The sequence below is a fragment of the Terrapene carolina genome, unplaced genomic scaffold (genome assembly GCF_002925995.2).
Source record: "Terrapene carolina triunguis isolate 2854851 unplaced genomic scaffold, T_m_triunguis-2.0 Scaffold23, whole genome shotgun sequence".
NCBI lineage: Eukaryota > Metazoa > Chordata > Testudines > Emydidae > Terrapene > Terrapene triunguis.
In genome coordinates this window covers 22,577,225-22,594,215 of record NW_020664374.1, presented here as the reverse complement: position 1 = coordinate 22,594,215, position 16,991 = coordinate 22,577,225, and the positions used below count along the sequence as shown (strand labels likewise).

The 16,991-nt window shown below is 43.7% G+C and overlaps 1 protein-coding gene across 1 annotated transcript in view; it reads right to left on the bottom strand.

Annotated features, from left to right (window-relative positions):
• Positions 1 to 16,991, bottom strand: part of LOC112118061 (pyruvate dehydrogenase (acetyl-transferring) kinase isozyme 3, mitochondrial) — an 88,382-nt gene that overhangs the window by 54,598 nt on the left and 16,793 nt on the right. Inside the window, exon 2 of the mRNA XM_026649896.2 lies at positions 734 to 875. Within this exon, the coding sequence (XP_026505681.1) occupies positions 734 to 875 (142 nt within the window). The remainder of the gene's footprint in view (positions 1 to 733; positions 876 to 16,991) is intronic.

Below are 16,991 nucleotides of genomic sequence, written 5' to 3'. Positions count from 1 at the left end.
GTTCAGAGCCCTATGAATGTAACCAAGGAAGAAGTTTACAGACCTTTGCTCAATTTACAAGTAAAGTAGAGATAAATGTCAGTGAGTAGATGCCAGAATTTGGTATTAACACTAATACAAATCAGCTGAGAGGATAGGATGAATAGTTTGTCGCAGGCCAACTGGACAAACTACAGAGTTTTGCAGTCCAAGGGACCATCTGAATTAAAGTTTTAAAAACACAAGCTATGAGAGCAGAAAAAGCTTAAATCAGTTTTCAAATGTTTTGATGAGGGGATAGCTGGAGAAAGAAGAAACATTTTAAATGTGCAGGGACTTATTTCTTCTGATGAGAGAATCCATGACAGCTACAATTAAATTAGGTTGATGTTTAGTCTTCCCTTTAAAAATGAAGCAGGCCTTGTAGCAGCTACTGATTTAGAACTCTAAAATCTTTCACTGAAATCACTCATGCACAGAATTTCTGGGCTCCTACTCAAAAAACCAATTTATGGAGTCCCCATTCTACCTCTGAAAATTGTATCAGAGTATTTGTTTAGTATCAGACAGCAGAAAATGAGGCCTCATTTGTATATGTATAATAGTTCAACGGGGAAAAAATGTTATAAAAATAAATTATTCAAATTAGAGAACTGGATAATAAGATTCATTTTCACATGTAAAACTTTTAAATACATTTACAGTAGCAGAAATATACTGATTTCTTAATTTCTTTCTCATTCTCCATACTTACCAACTCTGAACTAGCCCAACTGAAGGCCTGTTTAGCAAGTTATCAGGCAGCAAATTGACTTCTCTCATGGTATTAGCTAGCCGCACAGGAAGTTCTTTCCGTAGGAACATGTATGATGTTTTCTCACATGCATTATCACGTCCTGTTAGAAAAAATAAAGAATTCTATTGCAATAGACTATGGTTTAGAATTTGCAGCTCTAGAATGAAATAAATGTTACTGTTAGAAAACAAAGACCAATTAAAGTACCCTTAAGTCTGGTCCCCCTTTGATCCCTCCAGTTCCCTTCTCACTCTTCAGGACACCACATTTATCTTTACCTCTCTAGCTCCTTCCCCATGTCCATCTGTCAGTACCTCTTTCAAACCCCTTTCCTTCATTTCATATCTTCAGGTTGCACCTGCCTTAAAAGGTTCTGTTCCCAATTCATTCTTCCAAGCTCTACCCAATCGCTGTTTGTCTCTAGTGCTCAAAACCACTACCCCAGCCACACTCACATGACAGAAAAAAAAACTTACTACAAAAGAAAAATAATTTACAGTAATTTTCTCCAATATCAGGAGGCTTTTTTCCTATTGCTTTTGTTGTAGAAGCAATTCCATAATAATTGTACTTCTACAATGCTCTTTTCTACAATACTAGCACTTCTGTTCTAGAAAAGCTACTAATATTGTAGAATCATTTTTGATACAAGGATTACTTAGATTCACTTTTAAAATGAGTATTAAATAAACTTGCCTATGCAAGATAAAATACCTACTAACTCTTTTCAGCACTATTACTACTTCATCAAGAGTTATAATCCCACATTTGGGACTGTGGAGACTCTGTAAACAAAACTACTCAAGATAGTTAAGTCCCAGGCAGACTGCCAAGAGCTACAAAAGGATCTTTCAAAACTGGGTGACTGGGCAACAAAATGGCAGAAGAAACTCGGTGTTGATAAATTCAAAGTAATGCACATTGGAAAACATAATCCCAGCTATACATATAAAATGATGGGGTCTAAATTAGCTGTTACCACTCAAGAAAGAGATCTTGGGAGTCATTGTGGATAGTTCTCTGAAAACATCCACGCAATGTGCAGTGGCAGTCAAAAATGCGAACAGAATGCTGGGAATCATTAAGAAAGGGATAGATAATAAGACAGAAAATATTATATTGTCTCTATATAAATCCATGGTACGTCCACATCTTGAATACTGTGTGTAGATGTGGTCACCGCATCTCAAAAAAGATATATTGGAATTGGAAAAAGTTCAGAAAAGGGCAACAAAAATGATTAGGGGTATGGAACGGCTTCCGTATGAAGAGAGATTAATAAGACTTGGACTTTTCAGCTTGGAAAAGAGACGACTAAAGGGGGATATGATTGAGGTCTGTAAAATCATGACTGGTGTGGAGAAAGTAAATAAGGACGTGCTATTTACTCCTCATAACACAAGAACTAGGGATCACCAAATGAAATTAATAGGCAGCAGGTTTAAAAACAAACAAAAAGGAAGTATTTCTTCACACAATGGGACTGTCCCTATAAAATCGGGACATCTGGTCACCCTAATTCTCTTCATTTCTAAGGTGAATTTTTAAAACTGTCATACTTAAAGACATTGCTTTGGAAACTATTTATATTCTGTGCTTCCAAAGTCAAAGTTTAGTTAACATTGCTATAAAAATTGCCTTTTGCATTCTAATAGCATTACTAAATAGGGAAAGCAAAATAAAATTAGGCCCTGGTCCACCAAAAAAGTTGACTCTGTAGCTACTGGCCTACAAAATCTTTGTGCCATAGCTGGAGAAACCTATGAGCAAATTATTTCTGAATGGCAGCATTCTGTGCATCCTTTCCCCCATACTTACAATGGCAGTTGTGAACAGCCAGACTGTCATACCAGTATATGGCAACTTGGCTTCTGAGAGGGCTTTTCCAAGAATATTCAGCAGCCATCCAAAGAGGAGGCATAGTCAACATAGCCTGTTAACTTCTAAAGAGGTTGGAAAGGGGAGTGAGCTAACATGTTCTTTCTAGCTGTCATTTCTGTTCATCTAGTCAACTATAAAAGAGCAAGAAGAGGACAACAGGGCTCAAGTATTTAAGGGGAGAAGAAAAAAAAAAAAAGATTCTCCAGTAGTCAGGTGAAACCAACAAGTCTTGCCAAGAAACTTTCAATCCTCGCCCCCAAACATATCTCTCCTACGAATGGATTTTGTTGGGCATGGGGAGCAAGCAATTGTGAAGAGGACTGACTGAAAAAGAGAGACTGGCACAGCTAATTCATTTCAGGAGCAAGACATTTTCCAAGAATTGGATAATGTTATTCTGCCATTTTGCTAGAGTTAACTAAAGTTAATTTACCACTTCCTTAGTGATTACAAGTAAGAATAGGGTGTGATGGGGTGTCCACCCCACTCGAGGCCTAAAGGTGTAAATTATGCCAATTAACCTTAGGCTGCACCTGGAGGAAACCTAGGGAGTGCTATGGCCTAATTGCAGATGAAGTCCAACTGGAGAGAGGATCTGGGCAGGGTCTATAAAGAGAGGAAGTTGGCAGGCTGCAGGAGGAAACCTGCAGTTGCACTCCCTGATACAAGGGGGAAAGAGCAAGAAGCTGCAAGGACAGAGTAGGAAGCAGTTCAGGGAAGGAGTAGTAAGGACTAGGAGAGTAAAAGTCCAGAGCTGCTGGATTGAGGGTCCCTGGACAGGAACCTGGTGTAAAGGGTGGGCCCCGGTTCCCCTACCAGGAGAAGCACAGACTAGGCAGTGGGGAAAGAAGCACTGGGGGAGAAGCACAGACCAGGCAGTGGGGAAAGAAGCACTGGGGGAGAAGCACAGACCAGGCAGTGGGGAGAGGACCGCCTGGGACAGTTTGCCTGCAATACCCTGGAAGGGGGAAGAATTTAAAGGGGACTTGGCCCAAGGGCTAAGCTATGAAGAGGACAATGCTGCGGGTATGTCTACACTGGAAACTCGCTTTGAAGTGCGAGTGTGGTAGCGCACGAGCGCTGGGAGAGAGCTTTCCCAGCGTTCCTGGTAATCCACCTCCACAAGGGGATTAGCTCCTAGCGCCGGGAGATAAAATGTTTTTATATTTTTCTGCAGTTTTGGTGGGGGTTAGTCTTTTTAAACCATTTGGTGAAAGTGACACACCTTCACAAAATATTTTGGTCAAACAAATCTACATTTTTTGCTGCAAAAATTTATCAAAATGTCACCCCACTTTACTACTTATCTTTCACTAAAATTCAGCTTGTGCCTTTTCAGCTGTATTCTCTAAGGCAGTGGTGGGCAACTTGTGGTCCGTGGGCCGCATGCGGCCCATCAGGGTAATCCGCTGACGGGCTGCAAGATGGTTTGTTTACATTGACCATCTGCAGGCACAGCCGCCCATAGCTCCCAGTGGCCGTGGTTTGCCGTTCCCAGCCAAAGGGAGCTGCGGGAAGCGGCGGCCAGCATGTCCCTGCAGGCCGCTCCGCTTCCCACAGCTCCCATTGGCCAGGCACAGCAAACGGCCAGTGGGAGCTGCGGGCGGCCGTGCCTGTGGACGGTCAATGTAAACAAACCGTCACGCGGGCAGCCAGCGGATTACCCTGACAGGCTGTGTCTGGTCCACAGGCCACAGGTTGCCCACCACTGCTCTAAGGCCATGTCTACTCTACCACTTTTGTCCATAGGCGCGGACTCCGTGGGAAAACCATGGAAAAAAATTAGTGGGTGCTTTGCACCCACCGGCAGCCAAACTCCCCTCACCTCCCGCCCCACCTCCTTCCCCCTCCCCCCCCCGAGAGCCCCACGTCCCCGCTCCTCCACTTACCTACCTCCCAGCGCTTCCCGCCGCCAAATAGCTGTTTGGTGGTGCTTAGGACTTTCCAGGAGGGAGGGGGGAGGAGTGGGGATGTGGCGCGCTCAGGGGAGGAGGCAGAGAAGAGGCAGGGCAGAGGCGGGGTCAAGCACCCACCGGGAACAGTGGAAGTCGGCGCCTATGCTTTTGTCGATAAAACTTATGTCGCTCAGGGGTGTGGGGAAAAAAAAAAAAAACCCCACCCCTGAGTGATGTAAGTTACATGGACAGAAACGCGGATGTGGACAGTGCTATGTCAGCGGGAGAGCTACCACTCATGGAGGCAGTTTTATTATGCCGACGGGAGAGTTCTCTCCTGTCAGCATGGAGAGGCTACATGAGCGATCTTACAGCAGCCCAGCTGCATCAGTACAGCTGTACCACTGTAAGCTTTCTAGCGCAAACATGGCCTAAGGAAATTGAAATTTCCTTTGAGTTTCCACTTTAATCTTAAAATGTATCATTTTACTAGATTCCCATTGTGTGAATAAACAAAAGCATTCATTGGAGACATCTGTGTCAAAATATATACACAGGTATTTGAAAGCATTGGCGATGCTTACGGACACTATCCTTCACTGCAGAGCTTAGTTGAGTGATTAGGTCTTTGACTCAGTGACTATGCCTATTTTCAGATTTCCCACCCTTCCCCAGGAGTAGAAAATTCTATGGCAATATCCAAACAGACTAGGTAGGCTCAGAGACCTGTGTTTTACTTGTCATGGGCTATAAGTATTTCACTATAGGCAAAAGAGAAATTGAAAGTGTCTTTTGTGACTATGACCAACACAACTGCCTCAAAAATGAACAAAAAATACAAGGTACTGATTAAGATACGTTCAGGCAGCCCAAGAAAGGTTAAAAGCATTGCTATGCATATAATAACTAAGATTTGCAATTTGAAAACCCCTCAAGCACATTGCAACTGGCACAATCAAGGTCACACTTTAAGGCAGTCCCATTATAATCAGTTGAACAGCACAGCATTCAACATCTGTTCACAGATAATGTACATTGGTAAGACAGCGCCCAATCAGGTTTAAAACAAGCATTTGAAGCTTTTTTGGTGTGCTCATTTAAGGCATGTCAATCAATGGACTGTTATGTTCTATTGGCATCAGTAATTATTGTTTTAAGGCTCAATCCTGCAAATACTTAATATTATTTTACTCACATGCGTTTCTTGCAGGATGTGCCCCTTCAGTTACACATAAGTAAATATTGAAAATGTTGTATTAGTCAGCAACTGCTAGACACCGAAGGAACTAATTATGAAACTGTATAGTTGCTTTCAATAAAACGCACTGATAATTAAGGCTGCGTGTCGGTCACAAAGTCACAGGTTCCATGACTTTCTGGGACTTGTGTGACTTCTGCAGTAACCGGTGCAGCTGACCCCGGGGCAGCCCCGGGGCCAGCCACACCGGCTGCTACTTGGTCGTTGCCCCGGAGCAGCTGGTCCCGAGCGTTGCCCCGGAGCAGTAGTCCGGGAGCAGCAGCGGCACCCCGAGCCACCCTCCCACCTGGAGTAGCAGTAGTCAGCGCTGCCGGTCCCCCCTCCCCAGCAGCGGCGGTGGCAGCGAAGGGGGGGGGGGCAGAGTGCCTCCCAGTAGCAGCGGTGGCACCCCTGGCCGACCCCCCCTCCCTGGCAGCGGTGACGCCCCGGAGCACCCCTCCCCTCACCAAGCAGCAGCATCCCTGGGGTCCCAGAGCACATTGCGCCGGAGCGCCCCTCCCCCGCAGCACCTAAGATTTAGCTAGGGGTATTTTTAGTCAAAGTCATGGACAGGTCACTGGGCCATGACTTTTTGGTTATTGCCTGTGACCTGTCCATGACTTTTGCAAAAAATACCCGTGATTAAATCATAGCCTTACTGATGATATACAATAGAAGTCTTATTTTGTCATGTACTTTATTATATTTTAAAAATCTTAGCATTTTGGACCCCATGTAACCACCTGGTAATGGTTTTCTTTGTGTAGCTACTTCGAAAAATTCCTGAAGAAAATTGGAAGTAAGGGGCAGGAGTCTTATTTGTCAATGAAATGACAGATTTGGCCCTCAACCCATAGATTTCTGGTCACCCTAAGGGGACAGAACGATTTTCATGTAGTCCCAGGATTTCTGCAGAGTTTCCTTGACTCCCACCTACAGTCTCAGCAGTTGGGCTGCCATGCATCAAAAGCCATCCTCAAAAAGGAATGGGAAGGTAGGGAAAGAGAAAAGAGGAATTACTGCTCATCTGACCAGCACTAACTGAAATCCACACACATGCAGGAAGCATGCCATGTCCAGGGGTTGATCTTTAGCAGTTCCTTTTCCCATCCAGAGCTGCAAAAAGGACATCCCACTTGGGCTATGTCTACACTACCGCAGTAAGTCGATCTATGCTATGCAACTCCAGCTACATGAATAATGTACTTTAGGTCGAGTTACCGCGGGGGGGTCGACGGGAGAAAATCTCCCGTCAACTTACCTTACTCTTCTCATCGGGGGTAGAGTACAGGGGTCGACTGGAAAGCGATCTGCTGTCAATTTGGCGGGTCTTCACTAGACCCGCTAAACCGACTGCCGGTGGATCGATCCCAGAGCGTCAATCCCGGCTGTAGTGTAGATCTGCCCTAAGTCTGGGGCAATGGAAGAACACAGCTGAGCCATTAATCTTTCCTCACCATGGATTTGGCCCCTAATTTAGACCATATTTTGTTACCTTCAATTCTGTGAAGCAGAGGATAGGATATGGTCCATTATTTTAGGGAATTACTTCTTAATGCAGATATAAAACACTTTTCACAATCAAGATTGCCCAAGGTGCTTCCCAGGAACCATCATTTATTAAATTTCACAACCTTTTTAACATGTTCAAACTAAAACCAACCTTTGAAAATGAAATTTCTGAACTTATTGTAGTGTTCTTCAAACTTTTTGTTATGCTGATCAATTTTTTCTTTAAAAAAGTATCATATGTCCTGTCTCCTACAAGTATGAAGTGTTTTTATGGTTTTATTTTTACCACTACAGTTTAGTCAATACACATACTTCAGGTCAGATTTTAGTACCAGTTATTCTGGTGTAAATATAGTGCTCTATGAGCATCAACAGAGTAACTTTGAAATTACATTGGTGTGGTTGAGATTGGAATCGGACCCTAAATTTATAAAGCATTTATAAAGCAGCCTCTTCCAAGGCACAACACTATAATATAGATGTATAAAATATAACAAAGACATACTACCATGCTTTTAAGATTTTGCATGAAAGGAATAAATAGCAGAGGAAAGGGATGTCCAATGAAGAAAAAGCCAGGCATCGGGAGGAAATATTTTAAACATGAGGGCCAACAGTGATCATACTTTATATTTTCCCAAAATGTGTTTTTTTAACATTTTTTAATTGAATTTTGTAAAAGAGTTGAAGACTTGGCAGATTTCAAGGGGGAACAAATTACAATGGTATAGAAAGGTAAACCACATGGTACTATAAACATAGCTCTTGTTATAAATTACTACTCAACAGCCTGCTGTTTTCATACTTCAAGTAATACATCACAAATACAGCTTTATGTTGTCTTGTTAAATTATATGAAATTAAAAAGCACGTATAGCTCTGAGGAGTCATGAATTCCTGCCTAGAAGATGCTAAATTACAAGATATCAAATTCTGCTGAAGTGTGATAAGTAGAAATGTGATTGAAGAAAAAACAGAACAGAATCTGAAAGTCACTATTATGGATAAAAGAAGGGCTGCATCCTAAAAATATATTCACTTAAGTAGTTCCCACAATGAAAGTGGAACTACTGACAGAGTGGTTGGGAATTTTTCAAACCGGTTTTCGCATTGGACAATACCAATTCATCAACACAAACCTTTTGTAGAAACAGGTTTCTGAGATCCAGGAGGGAAATTCTGGTGAGAGTCTCTAGAATAGCCAACAGGCCCAGGTTCAAGTCCCAGCTCTGCAATTCTACCTTATCCCAGATGAACACCTGAACTACCAGGTTATTGGCTATCTGGCATAGGGGTCATTCATTGGGCAAAAGAGAGAATGACTCTATAGCCTGGTGGTTAGGGCACATACCTGGGATGTGGGAGCACGGACTTGAACCTGGGCTTCCCACATCCCCGGCGAGTATCCTGACCACAAGGCTATTGGATGGGTAAATCTCTCTCTCTCTCCCTCACCCAAACCTCCCGATGCAGAATGGAAAAGATTTTTGAAATCTCAAAGTTTTGCAGGACAGAAGAACCGTTTCCCATCCAGCTCTAACTCAGATGAATAAAGAGCTTAACTGTTTGCAGAAATGGGACCTAAAAGGAAGAAAGCCTCAGGTTTAGGTGCTCAAAAGCTGTGGGATCCACACAGCCTTGTGCTTGTGCACAGACAAGTGCTATATCTGATACTAAGGGAGGGAAAGAGTACACAAATATTCAAGTAGGGAGTTATGACAGCTGGTACATGGCTTGTTAGTGCTTTTTACCAAAATAAATTAAAAAGGTAATACCGTGATCTGTACCAAATTCTTACTTTGGTATTAAATCCATACCTAGCCACCATTGCCTCAACTGTAGGTTATTAATCCTAGCCTCACATTTCTTGTTTGGTATTTTAACCCTGGCCTTTTCATTTTTTAGATTTTTTTATTTTTACTCTTTTTTGTTTGTTTGTTTGTTTAAGATTTATAAATTTAAACTCTTCCCTTTTTATTTTTAATTCTTGTCTGTATTTTTAAATTATTTTTAGCTTTCACCTTTTCATCTATGTTTATTTTGTAGAAGCTTAACTAGTTTGTATTCAAGTGAATACAAGTGAGTTACCCTCAAACTCTTAACCAGATTTTATTTTCTCTAAGTGATGGATGTACCTTCTTTGAAATATTATTAAACATGTTCCTTAATAAGCAAGAATTTTTGTACAGAATTGAAAGTCACAAGCTGAGTTAGAAATATGTATATATGTAAATATAATGTAACTTAACAACCACAAATAAAATGAAACCTGACTTTTTTCAACAGAACAACAAACAGATTCCAATGTATTGAATAATGTATTTGTATTAATTAATCTCCTCTTCAGTGGAATTCAGTCTGCTGAAGAAGCATACACCTTTCTCATACTGACTGATTCTGGTTCTCCATGGTGATAACGCTTTCATCTCGGTGGTGGGTTTTTTTGGTGACAAATAGTTAAGTACTGAGAACCCCCCCAAGTTTTAGTCACATGTCTATTGATTAAGCACAATGGAATTGTAACATCTAAAGTTGTTGGTTCAAGACTTTTCTTTTAAAGTTACTCACTCTTTAAAAACACTGAACCCCCATGGCTACTTTAACTTACACTGGGCACATTTTGGCCCCAAATCTGAAGGTCAGGTAAGTGGTACAAAACCACATTTGCTCCCCACCCAGAGTCTGTGTCTCCCTTCACCAGCTATAGCTCAGTATGGAAGTCCTAAGTCTTCTGACCCAGTCAGAGGCCAGGACATTATTCAGTTAGACATTTCAACTATTTTTTTTAAATTATTTTTAGCTTTAACCTTTTTAATCTATGTCTATTTTATAAGGGCATAACTAATTGGTATGCAAGTGAATACAAGTGAGTTATCCTCAAAACTCTTAATAAAAGGCCAGATTTTATGTATACCAGACAAAAATGTTAAGAGCCCACTAAAAAAATTGAATATTTTTGGGAGGGAGAACATTCTTTCGGCAGCTTTTTAGTCCAGAAGTGTCAGTTTTATAAAGATTTTTAAATACCATTTCAGATGTAGTCAACCGAACATATTCAAGAATCTGCTGTAGAAAAAAAGGTTTCAAGATTGTACATCAGAAATGCAACATATTAAATGTGTTTTTACAGATCCCTGCATGTTTAATTAAGAGTCTGAATAAAACACTGTGCAGACATCCCTACTGAGGAATTAGTAAATGGTTTGCATGACGGTTGCAGCTCCTGTAGAGAATGTAGAGTGGTGAGATAACAGTGTTGTGAATTCAGCACTTCCGCTCTTAAAATGTCCCCTCATTCCAGGTACTTATAGTGTCCCAATCAAAATTTATACTGAGCAACTTGATAAACACATTTGCTGTACAGAGGGGATGTGAAAGAGGGATTGGGGGTGGGGGGAGAATTTAGATTTTATACATGCACAAGATAAGCAGAGCAGCTTGTTTTGGCTATGTTCTGGATTCTCTTCATCACACTTGGCAACAAAAAACACAATGCATTTCCTTTAGAAAACTATTGGAAAGAAACCATCAGAAGAAAATCTGCTAAAAAGAAAGCAACTTCCTAAAGAACAGTGACTCTTAAAACCATGCAGCCAAGAAGGAAAGCTAGAACTACTGCAACCGGTTTACTGAGCCTCAGGCACTGAAAGATACTATAACAAAGAGTCTGGATTTTTATATAAGATTATATACTTTATTAGGTGTGTAGGCACAACTGAAAGCAAAACAAAGATTAATACTAGCTAGCTACAAAATGTAATAGCTATAAACATTCTGTGCCAAATTCAGTTCTGGTGTAAAAAGGTACAACTCCACTGGCATCTGTGTGAAATGGGTCTATGTCATAGAACTGACTTTAGCCTGCTCACTTCTAGCTAAAATGACATTTACAATAGTAATTAAAAATTATTTAAAAAACACTTTCAGAAGAAAGTTAGAAAACACAACCAGAATTAGAAACCTGAGAACTTGGGTGTATACCAGTTTCACTGGAACCTGGATAATTTACTTCCAAATGGCCGATCTACTTAGCCCTTCACTAGCTAATGATTCAGTTTTCTCAAGTGGTCAAGATACTACCTATATACAATGTTTACAGAAACATTTTACCCTCCAAGGAGTATTATTTCCTGAGCAAATCTATGGCATCATAACAAAATTCAACTGTTTGTTGGAGCTGCAGGTAAATGGAATGTGCTGATGTCCGAATTATATACATTCATCTTCTCTGATTACTCCCAAGTGCTCTTCATGAAGCAACAACATTTTGTTTAATTCCATTTGAAAGAAAGAACAATAAGACCAAACAGTACTTTATCCAGAAAAATTCTTGGTGGGCAAAGTGGACCAGCTTTTTTAGTTCAGAGCTTGGAACAGGCTTCCATGTTTGTTGAGAACAGGGACAGATTAAAGCAATATGAAATCCTAATCATGTTCCACATGATCCCACCCCAGCAACAAGGCCCTGAACCTCTTCAAGGTGACACTGGCAGGGGCCAGCAAAACCAGAGCAGTTTGCTGAGCTGGTTGGGAGACCAGCAACATTCCTCTTTGGGCAGACTGGGACTCCCTTGGAGATTGGACAACACTATGAACAAAGAATCATAGGGCTGGAAGGGACCTTGAGAGGTCATCTAGTCCAGTCCTCTGCATTCATGGCAGGACTAAGTATTATTTAGACCAGTGGTTCCCAAACTTGTTCCGCCGCTTGTGCAGGGAAAGCCCCTGGCGGCCCGGGCCGGGTTGTGTACCTGCCACGTCCGCAGGTTCGGCTGATCGCGGCTCCCAGGGGCCGCGGGTCGCTGCTCCGGGCCAATGGGAGCTGCTGGAAGCAGTGGCTCAGCCCGCGCCGCTTCCAGCAGCTCACATTGTCCCAGAGGGGCGAACCGCAGCCACTGGGAGCCGCGATCGGCCGAACTTGCAGACGTGGCAGGTACACAACCTGGCCTGGCCCGCCAGGGGCTTTCCCTGCACAAGCGGCGGAACAAGTTTGGGAACCACTTGTCATAGAAATTCCTGTCCGCTCCAGCTGAGGAATAAGGAGAGACGGACACAGCTAATCAAGCAAGGAGCCCCGGGAGGGGCGATCCGTTTATTTCAATTGCAATTGGGTTCGACCTCATAAGTCAGCAAGAACAAAGAAAACACACCAAAGCATTATATGCAGCTGCTTATGATAATTTATCGCTCTATGATTGGCCAAAATTTGCTATCATTACCATACATAATTAGCAAGCTACGTGTATCTGCCCCTCTTATGACCCCTTATTGTTCATTTACTTGCCCCCTCCTCCTTGCTTATTTTGCAAACCAAGCAGTTAGTTATCTACAGGACGCAGGCACAGAAAGTTCCATTGTCTCCAGGTTTGGAGTTTGGCTACATTTCCTCTCGAAGGAACTTCCTGAGTTAAGACAACCCATAGCTGATGTTTTCCCTTCTTCTTTCTCCCACGGGTACGTGACAAATTTGCCCCCTGGCAGTTAAGTAGAATAATTTTATATCACACTGATCTAGACCATTCCTGACAGGTGTTTGTCTAACCTGCTCTTAAATATCTCCAATGATGGAAATTCCACAACCTCCCTAGGCAATGTCTTCCAGTGCTTAATCACCCTGAGAGTTAGGAATTTTTTCCTAATGTCCAACCTAAATCTCCCTGCAATTTAAGCCCACTGCTTCTTGTCCTATCCTCAGAGGTTACGAAAAACAATTATTCTCCCTCCTCCTTCTAACAGTCTTTTACATACTTGAAAACTGTTATGCCCCCCCTCAGTCTTCTCTTTTAAACAAACCCAAATTTTTTCAATCTTCCCTCATAGGTCATGTTTTCTAGACCTTTAATCATTTTTGTTGCTCTTCTCTGGACTCCCTCCAATTTGTCCACATCCTTCCTGAAATGTGGCGCCCAGAACTGGACACAATACACCAGTTGAGGCTTAATCAGCACAGAATAGAGAGGAAGAATTACTTCTCATGTCTTGCTTACAACACTCCTGCTAATACATCCCAGAATAATGTTTGCTTTTTTTGCAACAGCATTACGCTGTTGACTCATATTTAGCTTGTGATCCACTAATACCCCCAGATCCCATTCTGCAGTACTCCTTCCTAGGCAGTCATTTCCCATTTTGTATGTGTGCAACTGATTGTTCCGTCCTAAATGGAGTACTTTGCATTTGTCTTTATTGAATTTCATCCTATTTACTGCAGACCATTTCTCCAGTTTGTCCAGATCATTTTGAGTTTTAAGCCTATCCTCCAAAGCACTTGCAACCCCTCCCAGCCTGGTATCGTCCGCAAACTTTATAAGTCTACTCTCTATATCAGTGGTTCTCAAAGCCGGTCAGCCGCTTGTTCAGGGAAAGCCCCTGGCGGGCCAGGCTGGCTTGTTTACCTGCCACATCCGCAGGTTCGGCCAATCGCGGCTCCCACTGGCCGCGGTTCGCCGCTCCAGGCCAATGGGGACTGCAGGAAGCGGCACGGGCCAAGGGATGTGCTGGCCGCGGCTTCTCGCAGCCCCCACTGGCCTGGAGCAGCAAACTGCAGCCAGTGGGAGACGCGATCGGCCGAACCTGCAGACGCGGTAGGTAAACAAACCGGCCCAGCCCGCCAGGGGCTTTCCCTGAACAAGCGGGGGACCAGCTTTGAGAACCACTGCTCTATACCATTATCTACATCATTAATGAAGATATTGAACAGAACCGGACCCAGAACTGATCCCCATGAGACCCTACTCGTTATGTCCTTCCAGCATAACTGTGAACCACTAATAACTACTCTCTAGGAACAGTTTTCCAACCAGTTTTGCACCCATATTATATTAGCTCCATCTAGGTTGCATTTCCTTAGTTTGTTTATGAGAAGGTCATGCGAGACAGTATCAAAAGCTTTACTAAAGTCAAGATCTACCATGTCTACCACTTCCCCCCTATCCACAAGGCTTGTTATCCTGTCAAAGAAAGCTATCAGGTTGGTTTGACACGATTAGTTCTTTACAAATCCATGCTGACTGTTACTTTCAACTTATTATCTTCTAGATATTTGCCAACTGATTGCTTAATTATTTGCTCCGTTATCTTTCCGGGTAAAGAAGTTAAGCTGACTGGTCTGTAATTCCCTGGGTTGTCCTTATTTCCCTTTTTATAGATTGGCACTATATTTGCCCTTTTCCAGTCTTCTGGAATCTCTCCCGTCTTCCATGACTTTTCAAAGAATCACTAATGGCTCAGATATCTCCTCAGTCAGCTCCTTGAGTATTCTAGGATGCATTTCATCAGGCCCTGGTGACTTGAAGACATCTAATTTATATAAGTAATTTTTAATGTGTTCTTTCCCTATTTTAGCCTCTTCTGAACCTACCTCATTTTCACTGGTATTCAATATGTGAGACGTCCAACCACCACCACCGCCGCCGCCTAGAACCTGGCGTTCAGGGGTGGGGAGGATCCTTGCTGACAACCCTTCATGCAAATCTATGATCCCACGAAAGCATACACTATAAAAAAAAAATGGAAGCTCAGATTTTGAGCTATCAAGTAACTCCAGGAACTCAATCTCCAGGCACACGCTTATGGGTCTTATGCCTTTATCCAGCACTAGTTGAGAATAAAGATGTCGAGGGGAAGGGGTAAAAAAGCCACACTTGCAACCCTTAGAACAGTCTGCATACCTGCAAACATTCAAAACACCACATCTTCATGTGTTTTTAAAACATGCTTAACTATTTCAGAGCAAAATTTCTTCAAATCAAAGAATATGTTCTTCGTTCAGGAATATATACCCATGCAAAGTTTGAAACAAAGCTTAGTTGTTAAAGTACGAAAGATAATTAATAAAAACAGCTGGAAAATAATTTTTATTCCTATTCAGATAATTCAGTGGCCAAATGGATATTTTAAACTTCTTGGCGCACATACACACAAAATCTCTTATGGTTTGAGGGAATATATGAACAGTTTCAGCTCAAAAGGTAACCTCAGGAAGTTATAACCAACTTAAAAGTGTATTTAGCAATGGAAACGTCTCACCACAATTAGAGACAATAGTGGTATCCAGAATTAATATAATTGTGGTATGCAGAATTCTTCCCTGGCTGTCTAAAGAGTGAAACATTTGGGAAAACAAGTAGTTGGGAACTGAAATGTTATGATGGGAGCTTGTCCATTTCTCATAAAATGGCTCACAAAATGAAAACGTTTGATAAACCACTAAACTAGCCCTTCACATCAGAGCATCAAGATAACCACATCTATACAATGCACAAACAATAATGCAAGAGGTTTTTTTAGGTTCTAATGTTTGCACTTCGACATTTTTTGCTACTAGACAAATTTGTCATGATAAAATACATATGTCAATTTTGCAGATGTTTTGGGAGTCAATCATGCACAGGTCAACCTCATCAAAAACAGGACTGGGGAAGTCATACTTGTATTACCCACATTTTTCCTTCTTTATTGTAAAGATGTTCAAGACAAGGTGCACTTTTTCCAATAGAACAACATTCTACAGCAAGGAGTCTTAATCACCGTGATGGACAGAAGAAAAGTACTACATAATATTCCTAACTGGGAGAAGGAAGAAAGCGGAATTACTAGGCAGCTACATTCCCTCTAAGGCAGGGGTCTCAAACACACGGCCCGCGGGGCTCTTGCGTGTGGCCCGCCAAGCTCCCCGCCCCCCCACCCCTCTGCCTACCCGCAGGATTGCCCCCTGTGGCGTTGCGAGCCCCGCCCCGCTCTCTGAAGCAGCTGGCAGCATGCCCCTTTGGGCCGGGGGGAGGCAGGGGGAAGGAGGCAGAGGGCTCCTGCATTGCCTCCTTCCAGGCACTGCCCCCCGCAGCTCCCATTGGCCAGGAACAGGGAACCACGGCCAACGGGAGCTTCGTGGGAGGTACCTGGAGGAGCGGCAAGAGCAGCGCACGCACAGAACCCTGAGCGCCCCCCTCCAGGGGCTGCAGGGACATGGTTCCAGCTGCTTCCTGGAACGGAGCAGTGCGGAGCCGGGGGCCAGGGCAGGTAGGCAGGGAGCCTGCCCTGGCCCCGGTGCGCACCGCTGCCACCCCAGAGCCGCTCTAGGTAAGCGGTGCCGGGCTGGAGCTCGCACCCTGCACCCCTCCTGCACCCCAACTCCCTGCCCTGAGCCCCCTGCCACATCCCACACCCCTTCTGCACCCCAACCCCCTGCCCTGAGCCCCCTGCCACATCCCACACCCCTCCTGCACCCCAACTCCCTGCCACATTCCACACCCCAACTCCCTGCCCTGAGCTCCCTGCCACATCCCACACCGCTCCTGCATCCCAACCCCCTGCCCTGAGCCGCCTGCCACACAGAGCCGTAACTAGATATTTTTGTGCCCGAGGCAAGGGAGAGGGGCGGCACGTCCAGCGGCAATTCGGCGGCGGGTCCCTCAGTCTCTCTCGGAGGGAAGGACCTGGAGCCGAATTGCCACAGAAGAATGAATGAAGCAGCGGCGGTAGAGCTGCCGCCGAAGCGCCACCGCTGGAGAGACTTTCTGCACCCCTCAGCTTTGCGCGCCCGAGGCAAGTGCCTCACTCGCCTCGCCTTTGTTACTGCACTGCTGCCACATCCCACACCCCTTCTGCACCCCAATCCCCTGCCCTGAGCCCCTTGCCACATCCCCCACCCCTCCTGCACCCCAACCCCCTGCCCTGAGCCCCCTGCCACATC